Source organism: Alligator sinensis, unplaced genomic scaffold (assembly GCF_000455745.1).
Source record: "Alligator sinensis unplaced genomic scaffold, ASM45574v1 scaffold976_2, whole genome shotgun sequence".
NCBI lineage: Eukaryota > Metazoa > Chordata > Crocodylia > Alligatoridae > Alligator > Alligator sinensis.
In genome coordinates, this window is record NW_005842666.1 from 861,496 (window position 1) to 878,877 (window position 17,382).

General features: G+C 39.2%; 1 protein-coding gene across 1 annotated transcript in view; it reads left to right on the forward strand.

Annotated features, from left to right (window-relative positions):
• PPFIA2 (PTPRF interacting protein alpha 2) overlaps window positions 1-17,382 on the forward strand; it is a gene marked incomplete at its 3' end in the record, with an annotated part of 557,753 nt that overhangs the window by 528,350 nt on the left and 12,021 nt on the right. Inside the window, exon 20 of the mRNA XM_025215735.1 lies at window positions 9,122-9,130. Within this exon, the coding sequence (XP_025071520.1) occupies window positions 9,122-9,130 (9 nt within the window). The remainder of the gene's footprint in view (window positions 1-9,121; window positions 9,131-17,382) is intronic.

Genomic DNA, 17,382 nt, shown 5'->3' on the forward strand with positions numbered 1-17,382 from the left:
AAAAGAAAATAACTTTTTTTAGTTTTACATTAGTTTAATGCTACCATTGTATGGTAAGGGTAGATTTTAGAATAAAGCAGGCATTGAAATAAATGTTTTACCAACTCTTATTGCACATGGTATTTAAATGAAAAAGAACAGCCATTATCCGTTGGACATAATTATTTCCATCTATTATGAAAGACAAAGATTCCCTGCAGACATTGGTAACTTTGCTTTCTGATCAGAAATTACGACCTTTTTGTAGATATGAAATTATAGAATAATTAAAGGCTTCCCTGCTGTTCATACTTGTGAAACTGATACGCTCTGAGTCTTACCAGTGTTGGAATATTGTAGGCCCAGGTAAAAAAAGTCACACGAACAAAAGAAAAACTCTATTCAATAGCATACTTCCAATGCTGTTAGGTGATAGTTGAGAAGAAAAAAGATTTAAAATTTAAAAAAATTATTCTTTGGAAATGCATTTTAAAATAATCAACATGATTCCTATTTCATAATCATTATTTTTATCATCACTGAAAGTTTCTCTCTCTCATTCTTCTGATCCTTTACAAGGTTTGATTCATGCTGTAAATTTCATCAGTGAAATTTTTTCCCTAATATCTAATCTAAATCTTGCATGTTGCAGGTTAAGTCCAATCTTTCTTGTCCTGCTGTCTGAGAAAATATGAATCAGTGGATCACTATCCAGTTGATAACAACAGTTCTTTTGGTATCTGAAGACTTCTCTTCTTCAGATTAAATAATCACAGCTCTTCTGACTTTTCCTCATATGCCATGTTTGCCAGACCTCTGATTATGTTTGTTCCTTTCCTCTGCATCTTCGTAATTTGTTCATATCTGTCTTGAAGTGCACTACCTAAAACTGGACATCGTACTCCATCTGAGACCTTGACAGTGCTCAATAGGGTACAAGAATCACTCCCATTGACCTGCTAAGGCCATTCCCGTTAACGAATCCTAGTATGCCATTAGCTTCTTTGCAACAATATTACACTGTTGAATCATATAACTTGTGTCTTTTTCTACAGTACTAAGCCTAGCCAGTCATTCCCTTTCTTGTATTCTTGCAGTTGATAGTTCCTTCCTCTAATATTTGGTACTTGCCCTTATAAAATTGAATCCTATATATTTCAGACCTTTTCTTATTTTATCAAGGTCTTTTTGAATCTTAATCTGGTCCTCTAAAGTATTTGCTACCTTACCCAGTTTGCCATTACACATACACTTAATAAACATACGCTCAATTTGGTCTTCACAAATGATTAAAAAAGATATTGAACAGTGCTAGATAGACCCTCAGGTAATCTCAGTTTATCCCTCCTCTCATTTTGACATTGAACCATTGATGACTATTCTTTGAGCATCTATTTAAAAGAACGTGATTTCATCTAGACTACATTTTCTTTGCTCACTTATGAAAACATTGTGGAGATGGCATCAAAAAGTCTAGGGTTATCACATCCCCTGCCCCCCATCCATAAGGCCAGTCCCTTTTTCATAGGAAATTTCATTGGTTAAGCATGATATATTCTTGATGAACCCATGTTGGCTGTTCCTCATCACCCTATTGTCCTCTGAGAACTTACACAGTGATCAATTGCTTGATGATATACTGCTGTATCTTTCTGGGTATTAAAGTTACATTGACTGGTCAGTAATTCCTTTGAACATCCTTTTGCCCATATTTTGTAGATCTAAATCTATTATAGCTCATTATTCAGTTGCACAATTTTATGGATATTTATCTTAAAAATCCAGTTTAGTCTTAATTCTACAAAGCTTCTTTAGTGTAGTTGAAGACAGTACTTGGAACCAATTATAATAGGTACCATTCCCCACTTACCACCCCCATTATCTGCAGTAATAACTTTCTTTTTGGTTCTGAAAATACAGTATCCCCATATTGTAATCACTGCAAAATGGCAAATGTTCAGATTTTAAAAGTTTTCATTGTGCCTATACAAATACTTTAAAATATCACTTCTGCTATGCTGTTATTTTCGTTTCCTTCAACAGGAGGGAAAAGGTTTAATCTATATAAAATAGTTTTTAAAAGCTATATACTTAACCACATCATACAAATACATTAACTACTCAGTTATTTGATGTAGTTACACAGGAAGATATACAGGGTATTCCCAGATATGTTAGTCTGATACCACCCAACCAGATTTTCTCATGCTCTCTGTTTTCCATTCTTTCCCCCTTTATTGTACCTGCCTAGCCTTGGTTTCACGTGGAGCAGAGGAAACCAAGCCATCTTTTGCCATAGTCTCTTCATTTAAGAATCTTCCGTTTGTGACTTTCACTTTATTTTAAGTAAACATTTTTCCTAATAGGCTAAGATTTTAAAATATCCAAAAAGTAATTGTTTAGCACCTAAACTGAGATGTGTGTTAAGTATCCATCTCCTGCAGACTTTTACTCCATATCTTTAGACTTCTATGAGTTTTTGGTCTTAATAGTTTTTGGCTTTTCAACTGTTGATCTTTGAGATATTACTAAATTACTTTCAGAGACAAGTTTGGACCTGCATTGGTTGGTCTCTTCACAGAGTTCTTGTAAATATACAATTTATACAATATATATCTGTATATCTAGCTGTTATATAGAAAATATAGAGTATTAAATCATAGCTTTTTAATTAATTCAATTTTATTGTGGCCATTTGTGGGATAAGGACCTGCAAAATGAATGATACAGAATTTATGTGCTTGCTTTTGAAAGATCAAGGCAATGAAATCAAGTGAGACTTTGAAGAATATGAGGAGCTGAAACTCTCAGAACTTAATTGTTTTTAAAGTTTTAAGTGGAAAGCTTTGTCTCCTTATGTCAGGCTCTTTTCTTACTCGCTTTTCACAATGTACATTTCTCTCGAAATTGAGAGGTCTTTCAGATGTACCACCTTTAGCTTAGGGAATTTTGGTTATATCAATGAGAAGGTTATCTCGTGTGTCATGTTGGTGATAGCAGAAATGGACCATACTGATGAAGACCTAATCTATGAAAAGTTTGGTATATTTATAAGAAGTAATAAAGTTTAACATTTATCAAACTGCTTTGTTCTCTAGTGGTACAGTAGTTAAATTTGAGTTCAAGCTTTTTGCTTGACTCCTTACTTCTGCCAAACAGAAGCTGTGAACACTGCAAAGAAAGCAGACATAATCCTGAAGAGGAAGCAGCAGTGTACCCTGCTTTGAAGTGGTCTGTCTGCCTAATTTACATGTGGAGATGAAAAGCTCCACAAGTACCAGACCTACTACTGATTAGTTGGAAGGGTAGTAATGAATAGATGAGAAACAACATTATCTAATAATTAAAATATATGACTGCGAGGTAGGAAATCTGTGCCCTCTGCTGACTTTGCCAGAGCCTTGCTGTGTGACTTTTAACCTAGTTTAAAAGGTCTATTGCAAGGATTTAAAAAGAGCTTGCAAAACTGTGATGACTCTATAGCTGTAAACTATTATCCTTTAGTAGTAGAAGTAGTAGAAGCTTTAGTGAAGAACAAACATGTTTATTCTTCTATATGGTAAAGATAAAGTTGAAGTGTGGCCAAAAGAAGTGCATTGTGTACTGTGAATATAAACTAGCCCTTAGATTCCACCTTACCTTATCACACAAAAAAACCTGTTAACACTTGTTTTTTGGAGGCTTCTCTGTTCCTCAAAGCCTGCTGTTTGAAACCTAAAGGGTTGAAAGAGCTGGCAGCCCTGAACATCCAGCAATATAATTCAGGGGACATGAATATCTCAACAGTTGGCACATGCTTTCATAGATAGACTGATAGACTCTAAGGCCAGGATCATTAGCTCATCCTCTCTGATCACCTCTATATTACAGACCAATAAATGCCAAGGTAGTACCCTTGTACTGAGCCTTATAATTTGTACTTAGCTAGAGGAAACCTGGTTTTGCTTAAAGCATATTCTCCAAAAAAGTGTCCAGTCTTGGTTTGCAGACATCAAGAAATAGAATCAAGTAGTTCCTGCAAGTGATTTATCATCCTCACTTTAAAAAAAAACTGCCTAATTTTTCTAATTTCTTTTTAGTTTCCAGGCATTAGTTCTTGTTATGTCTTTTTCTGCCAGATTCAGAGTTTTTTAGTTCCTGATATGTTTTCCTGTTTGTACATCCGATATTGAATCCACCTTGTTCTATATGGCTGCCCTGTCCTCCTCTTCATTTACCAGTCTAAGGCTAGTTACAGACATTAAAAATGCCCAAGGGCTAATCAATCTAAGTTATGTGGTTTTCTATAAGCAGCGTAGTTTGGATCGGTAGCAAATGGAACACACATTCGCCTGGCGAGGGGAAGGGTGCTAATCTTAGACTGGGTTTAGCCATTTTTAAACCACTGTGTGTGTGTTGAATGTCTATTCTATTATGGGTATGGACCTGTTTTGTGTGCTGAATTTCTGTTCTTTTCTGAGTATAGACTTGTTTCTGATCAATTATACCGGTAAAAGTATAATGTTTGTACTTGACCTAAAAGTCTTTGTGTCTTTTATAGTAATATAGATTTTATACTTACTTCCAGATTATTGATCTAGCATCACCACTGGAGATTTGTCAGATGACTTCAATCCTATTTTGAAGTTATATCTCCCTTTTTTTTGTTCTAAGAAAACAGCATATGGTCTAGTCCCTGTGTCCGTTGCTAAATTATTTGCTTACTCTTCTCATTATGACAACTGCTTACTTTCTTAGGCTGGTTAAAGAATTTCTCTTGGTAGCTGCTCTAACTATTCATTTGCAATTTTAGGAAAAGATCGGGTTTCTTTATTTCCTTGATAAATGCAGAATATATACAATGCTGTCACTTTAAAAGTTTGGTTCAGACTTAACACAGCACATCTATAGCTAGCTGTTCTTGACATTTTAAAAGACCTCATTGATTCTAAATGAATATTCAGGTAACCCAGTAGGCCTGACACAGTTTTCAGATAACAGTACTTCAAGCATTTAGGACTGGATTTCCAAATGTAGGCACTTAATTTATTTTGTCTCAGTTTGCAATGTCCAAGCAAATAATGAACTGAACAATCGGGTTCAGGTCAACAACTAAGGCTCTTGAATGCTATGATAATGCAAAGAAGAAAAAAAATCACATTCCAACAGTAAATTATAGAACTGAGAAATTGTTGTCCACACTATTATCCACAGGCCCATTCAAGTACAGTATTTCTTACAAACAAAAACTGTGAGATTAATTCTGGAACATTATATTTTTAAAATGGAAAAGCCTGTCACACGCAAGATTAAAATCCTTTATTAAATAAAAAAAAAAGAAAGTTTTAAGTTAAAAACTGTAAACCAGCTTGTTACTCCATATTGATTGAGTTCACTGAGTGAAAGAACTTTCAAGAGGGATGTAGATAACCTGGAAAGGGTTCAGAGGAGAGCCACCTGTCTGGTTAAAGGCCTACAGGAAAAACCCTATGAGGACCGATTGATGGACTTGAATTTCTTCAGCCTCCGCAAGAGAAGGCTGAGAGGTGAACTTGTGGCTGTCTAGAAACTCATCGGAGGGGGGCAGCAGGAAGTAGGGGATACGATGTTTACCATGGTGCCCGTCGGGGTAACTAGAAACAATGGCCACAAACTGAAGGAGAGCAAATTTAGATTGGACGTCAGGAAAAAATTCTTTACAGTGAGGGTTGCCAAAATATGGAATACGCTTCCAAGGGAGGTGGTGCTACCCCCTTCCTTGCAGGTATTTAAGAGGAGATTGGACAAACACCTGGCTGGGGTCATCTGACCCCAGCAATCTTTCCAGCCCAGGGCAGTGGGTTGGACTCAATGCTAATAAGTCTGTTCCGACCCTAAAATCTATTAAATCTATTAAATCATTTTTCTTGACTTGCAGGTGACACTCCTGTTAATATAACCCAATATACTGTTGGTCTTTACTCACTCTAGCCAGTTTTGTAGCCCTTACTCTTGTTAATGCTGGGTTCCACAAGCAGGCCTTGTTTTAACAAAATTTAAATTTCTACTGTTGAGGTAGGTAATAAAAGAGGCCTTATATCACCATGCCAGGACTTACATCCATGCTTAAGTTCTTGCAGGTTCAAAGTCTAGCTTCAAGTATTAAGAGGAAACCAGTGTTTTTACATCAAATACAGCTGATCATGGCCTTTTGAATCATTTTTTTGATGAATCAAGTACAAGCAAAAATTGCAATTTATTTGAAGTAATGCTTACAAGAAAGTAGCATTGTCCCCACATTAAACAGAAAGGTCAGTTTTGTTACTCCGTTTCAGCTTCCTTTGTGTAGACCCCAGAGGACTGTTGTCTAGTTAAATTCCTAATAATGCTCTCTATGGCTACAAACCTGCATTTTCTTCCAGCAGTGGAAGTTTCCACCCTTAGCAAACCTTCAGGGAGAGGGAAAATATAGGCGTTAAGTCTGCAGCTGCCCCCTCTTCCCTGGTCTCTACACCTTCACCAGACTGGAGTGATGCAGGTCTCAAAAAGCTAATAGAGAGATGGAAAGACTCCCCATATCTTCCCCAAACCAGGGTCTAGAGAATGGGCAGTGAGAAGGATGGGTGACTGGTGCCACCTTAGTCTCCTGGACTGATCTGAGAGAGGAGGGGAACATCAAGGCAACCCCCCCCCAGGCATTCCTCAAGCCAAGGTTTCTAGGTTTTCAAGGTTCACTGCTTCATTCCTTACCCCACTCCTAGACTGGTCTGGGAGGGGATTGGAACAGTGGGGCAATGCTTCCCCTCTGTTTTCAGGACTAGGAAGTCCCAGGTCTGAGGAAGTGTGGAGAATGTTGCCTCTCTGCCTTGCTCCCCTCCCAAACCAAACTGTGGGGCAAGAGTTTGGGGGGGGGGACATACAATCATTCATGCTTGCAAGAAAGTTTCTCTCACAAGGGAGATCATCTAGGCTGACAGCTGAAAGATATTTTGCCCAGAAGGGGCTCATTTACCTGGGAGAAACTGAATTAATTCTTGTACACTCATAATTTCTACTAGGAGAACATTAATTCTCCCAGTCGAACCATAACCGGGAATCCTTGTTGTCCCTATTTAAAAATTGAAAAATCTCCAATTAAAAATCTAAAATCCATGATTAAAATGAGTAAAAAAAAAAAAAATATATATATATATATATGTGTGTGTGTATATATATATATATATATGCTAGATAGATAGATAGATAATATATTGTATACACACAAACACACACACATATATAGGTATCAATTATACACCATGCTTTATTGATATATTCACAATTTTAAAGCAGTTTGGAAGCCTATCAGTGCCCATAAATAATTTACTACTTATTTATAGGAAAATAAATTCTAAATACCTATACATTTTGGCATTTGATTTTGGGTTTTTTATCATGGAAAGTCAGACCTCTCCCTGCCCCCTTCGCTCACCAGGACATGGGTCCATCTGTGGCTGTCCAATGCCCACCCTCCCCCCGCCTCCAACTGCTTTCTGGCACTGAGCAGTCCTGATATGCTGGTGCCCTACCCCTGCCACTGCCTCTCACTCCCAAGCCACAGCTCCCCAGCCCTTCTGGTGCCCCTCACACTCCACCCACAGCCTGCCACCCCCTCAGCTCTAACAGAAGGGGTCCCCAGCTGCCAGGGATATGGGAACAGGGACCCAGGTCCACAGCCCCCTGCCATCCCCAGCAGCACCTGCATCCCGGCTGCTGCATGTGGGAGGTGGTGCCTACTGTGGCCCCAGTGGGGAGCAGAGTGCAGTGCAGTGCCTGGCTCCCCCTCCACCATGGGTGGCACAGCCAGAGTGGAGCCTGTCAGGGGGCATCATGTGCAGGTGCCCACTGCGGGCTTGGGCTCTGCGCCTTGCTGCTTTCCCCCTGATGCCTCTGCAGCCCTGTAGGTGGGACCTAGTGCAGCAGGGCAAAGCAGAGCCAAGTGGGGAAGCTCAGTGCCACCACCATGAGCCCCGCACTCCCATGGCAAGGTACTCCCTGAATCATAATTCTGTGTTCCCCCTGCATTGCCAAGTAGTAATGATCAGATTGGGTTTGGATCCCTGATCGCAAAATTGCACCTCCTGCCATGACTATGGAGCATGGCAGGAGGCACAATTGTTGGTTGGGACTAAGGATCAGAACCCATCACATAATTAAATGAATTTATGCCACGGGGCTTAACCTCAAGCTGTTTCTGATCATAGCAAGACAAAAAACTTGTCTCTAGCTTCCCATATTCAGAGGCAGCCTTCTCTTTCAGTTACATTTCCCAGTTAGTTTTTGATGCACCTTCTTTATTAGCTGTGAAAAATTGTATTGACTAACAGAAACAATTTTGTAAGATGCCTAGATTTTATCCAGGGGTGTGGAACCTGAAAGCTAGCAAGGAAGAATTTTTCCAACTAATTGAGTTGCTGTAACAAAAGATATCGGATTTACCTAAAGAGCCTTGTCTGCCAAGGTTTTATCCAGGCACGTGATATGAGTGCTCCTTTTCTTTGCTGGGTGGCAATCAAATGATTATTAACTGAGGAAGTTATATCAACAGTGTTGAATTAGCAATTATGTTGGCAGCGCTGGGTTACACAGAGAACCAAACCATGTAAACCACTATGAATACTACTCTTCACTAATGCAACTATTTACAAACAGTCTATTCATTAAAAAATCCTGAATGTTTTAAAAAGCACAAACTTAGATCATTCATGTTTACCTTGGAATATTTTGGTATAATACTGTTAAAAACACGTAACAAAATATACATACAATTCCATTGTACAAAAAACATTATAAATGATTTCTATTTGGACAATGTGCATTTTTTTGTGAATGGTCTGCAGTGTGTGTTCTGTTTTTGGACCTTCTGCCATAAATGTTGATTGTAGGTCTGCTGTGCTACATGGCATATAATAAGGAATAGACTTCAGTTTAATGATAACTTGCTAATATCTCTAGAAAATCCTTCTATGACTTGCAAGGGCATGTATCTATTTTACAAAGCTGGAGGCCAGTTTCATAGCAAGATTTGTCATGCTTACAATTGTGCTATTATTTTATCTATCATGATTTTTTTATGGACTGCCATATATTCATTAACATTTGTGTGATTTTCTATTCCATTCATCTCTCTTCATCTCATGAAAAGCATATCTGGGTAAGTTAAACCACAGTGGCTGCTGAACATGTTTATTTTCAGCACCATACTTTATTTTCTATTGTTTTTCTTATTATTATTTCTTTTCCTTTTTCTTTGGCCTTTATGTAACAAGCCTATGTGGAGAACTAAGCCCAAACCAATTTTTCAAGATATTAAAAAACTTTATATATAATTGAATGCATGCACAGATTCAGAACTTGACCCCCCAGTCTTTGTTCTTGTGGGGATAGTGGCAGTCTCCTTTTTAAAGGAAATTGGTTTATTGTGGCTTCATGTTCTACAAATAAACCCCCCCCAATATTTTCATTTATGCATATATAATTTCAGTTTTATTTTTATTTTTCACCAATTCATTTGTTTTCAAATTTGCAAAATTGTTTAAATTGCTATGTTTATATCAGGTTTAAAATATATACCTCCACTTCCAATCTACATTGAAAATTATATATTAAACATTTTTGGTGCTTATGAAAGAAAATCTGTGCATAATGAATGAAATCTTAGATCAAAGATCACAAGACAAATACATACTTAGGGCAGGAATTACTATTTTAATTTAGCATGCATGGTTATGAAACGGTTCTACACAACAAGATTTATTAAAGTTTAATTAACCTGGAAACTCGAGGTCACTAATAACGTCTAGTAAACTTCATACTATACTGCAGGGTTTTATATTCTGCAAGTGTGTTTGGTTAATTACTGTTTTTATTACATTTTAGTAGTAATTATCTGCAGCTCTAATTTAAAGTTATGGTCTGTATTTCTAATGTCTACTCAGCATTCCAAAATATGCTTCACTTAGCATTACATGTGCTTTCAGAGAAAGCAATAATGCCTTCCAGTTTGCAGAACACACACTTCTATATAGTAGTTACAGCATTATTTAAATATGCTGTCCATATCTAGGTTACTTGTGCTCATCTTAAATGAATAATAAAGCTATCCTTTGGGGGGTTTTTTATTTAAAATGTTGTTTATTACCCACATCTTTATGTACTTTTACCTGATTTGATATTTCTATTATTACCCCCTCAAATCTCTTTTATAGTTAAGACAAAATGTTCAGCATAGGTGAAGGGTTAGCTTTGCATATATTTCCCATTACTCCTAATATACAAAGTACAAAAAAAAAAAAGAATGCTACTGAATTTAAATGATTTAAAGTGAGGATCAGTTTAGGGCAAGAGATTGAAAAAGCTACCTTCTAATAAAACATTTTATTTGGAACTCATAGAAACTCTCTTTAAAATAATTAAATTAAAGCTCTGTGGCATGGTAAATCTGACTCTGGTTGATTTAATTGCCACATGTGTGGAGCTTTTGTATCATTTATACATGCATACATACATACATATATATGTGTGTGTATGTTATATATATAGGTATGTATGTATAATGATACAGTAGCTCCACACACATGGCAATTGTGTGTGTGTATGTATATATATTTGTGTATAACCATACAAAAGCACCTCATAGTTTATTAATTATTTACAATCTGATGTGAAATATATTTTAAATGTATAATTGTACGCATAAGGGGTGGCTAATATTTAGGTTAATTTGTTAATTTTTGCATTTTACAGAACAATATCTGCGTATAAAATTCAACTAACTTATTTCATTTATCTGTATCGTAGAGACAGAATTTTCTTTATTTTAAAATGCAGAGTGACTAGAAAATACCAATAGAGGTAAATGAAAAAGACCTTGGGTGGAATTCTATTATTCTTTGTGTCTGACTGGTAGTTTTCCAGTTGTGCAAGTGGCCTTTTGGTCACTTACTTGCAGATTGAAATTTTGTTACCCCGCTATAACCTGTGAAGTGTAGACACATAAGCATATACACATATATTGAGCATAGGCAGACAAGGTTCCTTGGGTGAATTTGATATCTTTTATTAGACCAACCCAAATAGTTGGAGAATAGTTATTAAGCAAGCTTTCGGGTTCAAAAACCCTTCGTGGAATTTCATTCCATCCAGGAAGAGCACACACCAACTGCTGAAACTTCCTTAGCCTGATGAAGGGTTTTTGAACCCGAAAGCTTGCTTAATAACTATTCTCCAACCATTTGGGTTGGTCTAATAAAAGATATCAAATTCACCCAAGGAACCTTGTCTGCCTATGTCCTTAGACCAACATGGCTAAAACCTACACCCCTGCAACATGGAATATATTGAGCATGGCACTTACGCACATCTTGCAGGTTCCCTTACCCATGCAGTGTTAACATGTAAGTATACACATGTACACTGAGCAGGCACAATAGGCTGCACACAGGCTGGGCAGGTGTGAGACTATGTATGTGCACTCATTGGATGCACGTTAGTAATAGCATTTTACCAGGGCAAAACCCATGCTCCAATACTGTTTTTGAAGCTGGGTCCCTGGGTAGCAAAGAAAGTGAGGCCAGGTATCTGAGGCCATAAAAAAAGAGAGCAATTAATAGGATGTGTTGCTTGAAGAGATGGATGTTGCCGTGTAAGGGAGTAGGCCCTGGGTTCTAGTCTGGACCCTTGGTCTCCCACTCCACTGCACTCTGCCTGTGAGTAGTAAATGCAAGCTGCAGTGGCTCAGCTTCAAAAAGAGACCTGGAGAAGGGATTGGATAATGCCTTACCTGTGGCTTTGTGGGTATATTACTGTGCTAGGAAGACACAAGTTCAAACTCCCTCTACTTGATGGTCTAAAATCCTGCTTCCAACATGAGTGTGCTAATCCATTGTTAGGGCTGAAACATAGGAGGGCTTTTATTCCTTTCCCTTCGCCAATTTATACTAGCATATTTAGCGGTGTAGCTGTCTAATCAGTACATGGCCTACTGCATATCATCAGTATACAAATGTATGCTTATTTATCCATGCTGCATGAGTAACAAAATTACTAACTGCCTGAGTGCCAAAAACGTTACTTATACAGCTGGAGAGGTGCCATTTAGGTGCACAAGGGGTACTAACATGCCACCCCTTCTGTTTAAAGATGGAATCCAAAACCTACTTAGTTCAGTGGAGAAAACTATCAATCAGAATCTTGAGGTCTTTGAATCAAAGTCCATAGTTTTTAAATATTTTTCATTGAATATTGTTTTCTCATTGAGAGGTAATTGGGTTTACATCTTAATTTGAAATCTACGTGTTGCACATAATAGCATAGCATCTTTTAGCTATCTATAACAAACATGTAAAAAGGCTTGTAATTTAGGCATTTTTTCTGTAAAAAAGGGTACGTAATAGTTCTATATGTGCTATTTCCATTTACATTATGGTTAAATAATGATGATGATAGTGAATCTGCTGCATTCTGTCACCAAGTTAACATTTTGACTTTCAGCTGTTGTCTTAATTAGAAAACTTCTCTGAATAGCTATCTCATGGGAAATTAAAATCAGACTCTTCATCTACTAGTTAGCATTTCTTAGTGAAAACTACTTGTATGCTATCACTACAATTCTGTTCCTTCTCATTTTCACATGCCTAGTTTTGAATTTGTCTCACATTTGCTGTGGCATTTTAATTAAGAGCAAGTATAATTTGTATTACTGGATCTTTATGTTAAACTGGAACTATCAATGCTAATGTTGTTATTTACAGAAGTATGAAGTGTTGGGTTGAAATATTGTTAAATTCAGGTTTCATCATGAAAATGTTTTCACTTCTAGCATAGTTTCTGTACTTAGCTTTGCAAATTAGCCATTCATTTTGATGTGGTGTTTACTATGCACATCATTAAGTGAACCCTGCCTCAGCGATTACTGTAAATAAGATTGAGATAATTGCAAACGATATAGTTTTTGGACTTTTTAAAGTCAAGATCTTAATATTTGCTTATAAAGAAGTCTGAGTGAATTTTGTTTAGTTATTTTTTAAATAATAAGGTTCATTTGATATTACTCAATAAGAGATGACAACATAGGGCTAGAATATCCTCTATGCATGATAAATCCCGTATAGAAGATAGGACATTTTTTCCTCTCCCCTCATTTTTTCCACTGTAGATTGGACCTTCATGTATCCTTTGGATGTCCACAAGGATTTTTGAACATTCATGGTTACCACTACTTCCTTGACCTCTAACAGTTCAGTTAAAATATAGTCTTCCTGTTCTCCTTTTCCATCCATTGTTCCTTTCATTCATGTATTCATTCTTTCAATTTATATGCTGCTCTTCACCATACAGTCCAAGGGTGGTAAAGTTTTAAAGTTTTGAAGAGAGGGTGACAGGTTCAGGATAATCATAGGTTTTATTGTTCAAAATTTCTGAGAGGAGTTAAGCCAGAGAGAACAGCTTTCTCTGAAGTATTTTCCAAAACATTATGGAAGAGAGGTCAACACTAGGGAATTAATACTTTATCCCCAACCTCTTTCTGTGCCACTCAACCCAGCCATACCTGAACTTGCCCATCACTATTTGTAGAAATCAGTATAAACAGTTCTGTCACGAGCTCTCTTTAAAATATTGGTACTGGATGGAGGTAAAGAGTCTAATGTCATAGAATTTCCTTAGTTTGCAAAAACAATATGCATCTGTGGAGGATAGCTAGTAGGGGTGTGTGAAACATATTCATTTCAGATTCGGACCAAATCGGAGACAGTGATTCAATTGGTTGATTCAGATCACTGTCCCTGATTCAATTTGGTTGAATCCAAATCTGAAGATTCAGTGCTGATTTGGAAAATCATCAATTCAGACATAGACACAGCTTTAAATGTTTTCTCTACCTACCTCGAGGTAACAGGTACAGCTCATGAAAGATGCAATGCTGGGGCGCATGGAGCATCCCACAGAAGCATGGGGAGGGGGCCCCGTGTGCTTGGTGGTGAACATGGAAGTGGACCAGAAGCACTTCCGGTCTACTTCCGGGTCTTCTGGGGAGCACACAGGGCCCCCCCCCACGCCCTCCTGGCTCAGCGATTGGCCATGGGGGGACCATGGGTGCTCCTCCAGACCCAGGAGGCACCAGTCACCAAGCTGGGGGGGGGGGGACGGAAGAGGCCCCTGCATGCTCCCTAGCAGACCTGGAAGTGGACCAGAAGTATTTCTGGTCCACTTCTGGGTCTGCTGCCAAGCACGCTGGGGAGCCCCTCCACACTCCTGTGGGATGCTCCATCTGCCCCAGCATCACAGCATTCCTGAGCTGCCTGGTACCTTGAGGTATGTAGAAAAACCGTTTAAAGTTGTGTCTGTGTCTGAATTGCTGAACCTTTCTGAATCTCTCTGAATTGATTCAGAGGGTTCTGATTTGATTTGGATTTGAAGATTCAGCCACCAAATTAGGCCAAATCTGTGGCAAATCAAATCAAGGACTGAAGCTTCACACAGCCCTAATAGTTAGTGATCTGTTTTATATACCATAGCACAGTGTCTTGAATTAAAGGATGTTATTCTTTAAATGATATCACTTTAATTTTTAATCAATTCAGTGCTATTAAACTTTTTTAGAGAGCATTATCTGTGAAAAAGTAGCATTTATACTAAAGCCCAGTCAGTGTCAAATTCTCTTTACCAGCTTGTTTTCATCTATTGCCAAAAATTAGACCAAAAAAAGCAAACCAAAAATAATGGGATTTAGCTCTGAACCTTCTTGAGGATAGAAAGTGACAATATTAAATTCATAGCATTTCTCTGACAGGCTCAAGTGTGAAGGAAAGTACTGCACCTGCTTTTCCCCTCTCTCCAGTTGGAGAGGGCAAATCTGTATAGTCATCATCTGTAGCCCAAAAGAGAGGTGACAGAGGCAGATACAGGAGGATGTGGCAATGTGGCTATACTCCCTTCCACTGCTGCCGCTGTCCCTGCTTAACCCAGGTGCAGGAGGAGCCCGAGAGCTGCATCTGCCCTGCTCCAGCCACAGACTGCAGCTATGTAGGGTACCGGGCTCAGCAGTGGACAGCAGCAGCAGCAGGTAGATTTCTTCTTCCCTTGCTGCTCCCTGCTGCACCTCTCTCCCTATGTCCCTTGCTGGTGCTTGAGGACCCTGTGATATCTGCTGCCGTGTTTAGCCAAGCTGGGCACCCTATGCAGCCACTCCCCACAGCAGGGCCGTCCCTAGCAGGGGGCAAATTGGGGCAACCGCCCTGGACCCTGCACTTTGGGGGGCCCCGCAGAGCTGGGTGAAGCAGCAGCTCCACGTCCAGTTGTTCACTATCCTACCCCCACTGTTCCACACCGATGGCAGCGGCAGCTTTGTCCATGGCCTGTGGGATTGGAGCGGGAGTGCAGCCCCATGTGGGCTGACTTGCCCCGAGCCCTGTACCTTGCTCAGGTCAGCTCTCCCCCACAGTCCTCATCTGGAGCAGGACAGGAGTGGGTCTAGGCTTCCCTCAGCCCCTTGTGATGGTGAGTGCATCCCACTTGTGTGTGTCCTCTCCCTGCCCATCTTCCTTATGTCCCTCACTGGCCCAGAGGCTCCAGCCACACCTCACCCAAAGTTACACATGGTATGAGGAGTGGTATGCTGCACCCTCCCTTTAATAAATCTTGGGTCTGCCCATGAGAGAAGAAGGAGTGAGGAAGATGGAGCAGAAGTCATTATGTAGCTCAGTGATTTTCAACCTGTCGTCTGCAGATCCCTGGGGGTCCACAGACTATATCTAAGGAGGCCATGAAAGATGACTATGATCAATCGAAAGTACATGAATACCCACACTTACAATTCAAAGGGGTATGCATCTCCATTTGTATTTTTTTACGGGTCCACAAATGGAAAAAGGTTGAAAACCTTTGATGTAGTTCATTACCCTCTCCACTCTTCTTCTGAATGGGGATCTCTCTGTTCCTATACCAGTCAACCAGTTGGCTACTCTGTGGAGTCACAGTAGCAGTTCTGCCTATGACTAGGGACCTACCAAATTCATGATTTTATGGTCTTTGCAGAAACTGTGAATTTCATAAGTCCTCCATGAAAAAATCCCAGTCCCTGCAAAAAAAGTGGGCACTAGGGCTGTGCAAAATGGCAGCATTCTGTTTTGACCAGCGTTTCAACAGAACAGTGTTCCATTTCCAATTTTGTTTCAAGTCGAACCAGCTGGCCTCTTCCGTTCCGTCAAAACAGTTTTGCCGTTTCGACCCTGTTTCAATGTTTCGCCCATAGGATATAATGGGGAAGGTCAAAACAGCCTATAACTTTGTCATTTCTGGCTGGATTTGGATGAAACTTGCACGAATGGTAGCACCTTCTACAGGCATGAAGTCTGCTAAGTTTCATGGTGATAGGTACAGGGGGTTTGGGGAAACTGCACCCCAAATTCTTGAAAGCAAAACTTATATCACGTGTAAGTGTTAAGCCACAGTGAGGTCAAACCTGCAGGCATGCTATCCTCTGCTGAGGCCACAAAGTCTGCCAAGTTTCAAGGAGATAGGTTCAGGGGTTTGGGGGAAACTGTACCTCAAGCTGCAGACAAGCAAAACTCATTACATGGGTGACACTGTATGTGTTAAGGTGCAACAGGGTGAAAGCTTCGGGCCTGCTATCCCCTTCTGAGGCCATGAAGCCTGCCAGCTTCCAAGGAGATAGGTGCTGGGGTTTGGGGGAAACTGCACCTCAAGCTGTGGACAAGCAAAACTTGTGACATGGGTGATACTGTGTGTGTTAAGGCACAGCAGGGTGAAAGCTGCAGGGATGGTAGCCCCTGCTGTGGCCACAAAGCCTGCTAGCTGTTGAGGAGATCAGTGCAGGGGATCTGCACCTCTAGCTGCTGACAGGCAAAACTTGTGTAATGGGTCTTGTGCAACTGTCTCATACATGTTTTTAAATCCCAATTAAAAAGATAAAAATGCAAATACTGACCTATATAAAATGTAATACTGATTTCAAGATGTTTAGGCTGATCCACAAAGGAAAGAAAGTTCATTTGCACAGTGAAATCATTTTTGAAAATGAAATCAATACAAAAAGTTCTGAAATCCTTAAATAATATTGTCTGGCCCTGGCACTCTGCCCAAGGGGAAATTTCACTTTAAGGTAATTTGTGACTGAATAATAGATTTTAACATTTCAAGTAAGTATATTTTAAAAGGAATTGCATAAACAATTTCCTCCTTCACTTGCTGTACCCACCACAGCCCTCAGGATTATGCATTTTATGTCATTGGTAAGAGCAGCTGGTAGTACAAGGAATTTGATTTTTGGCCTTTTCTTTTCAGCCAAAAGCAATATTCACAGCTGTTGCCATATAGTAAATCCATGAGCCTGACTGTCTGTGAAGCTGTAGAAGTGCTACTCTATTCTGGGGGAGTGTATCTCTC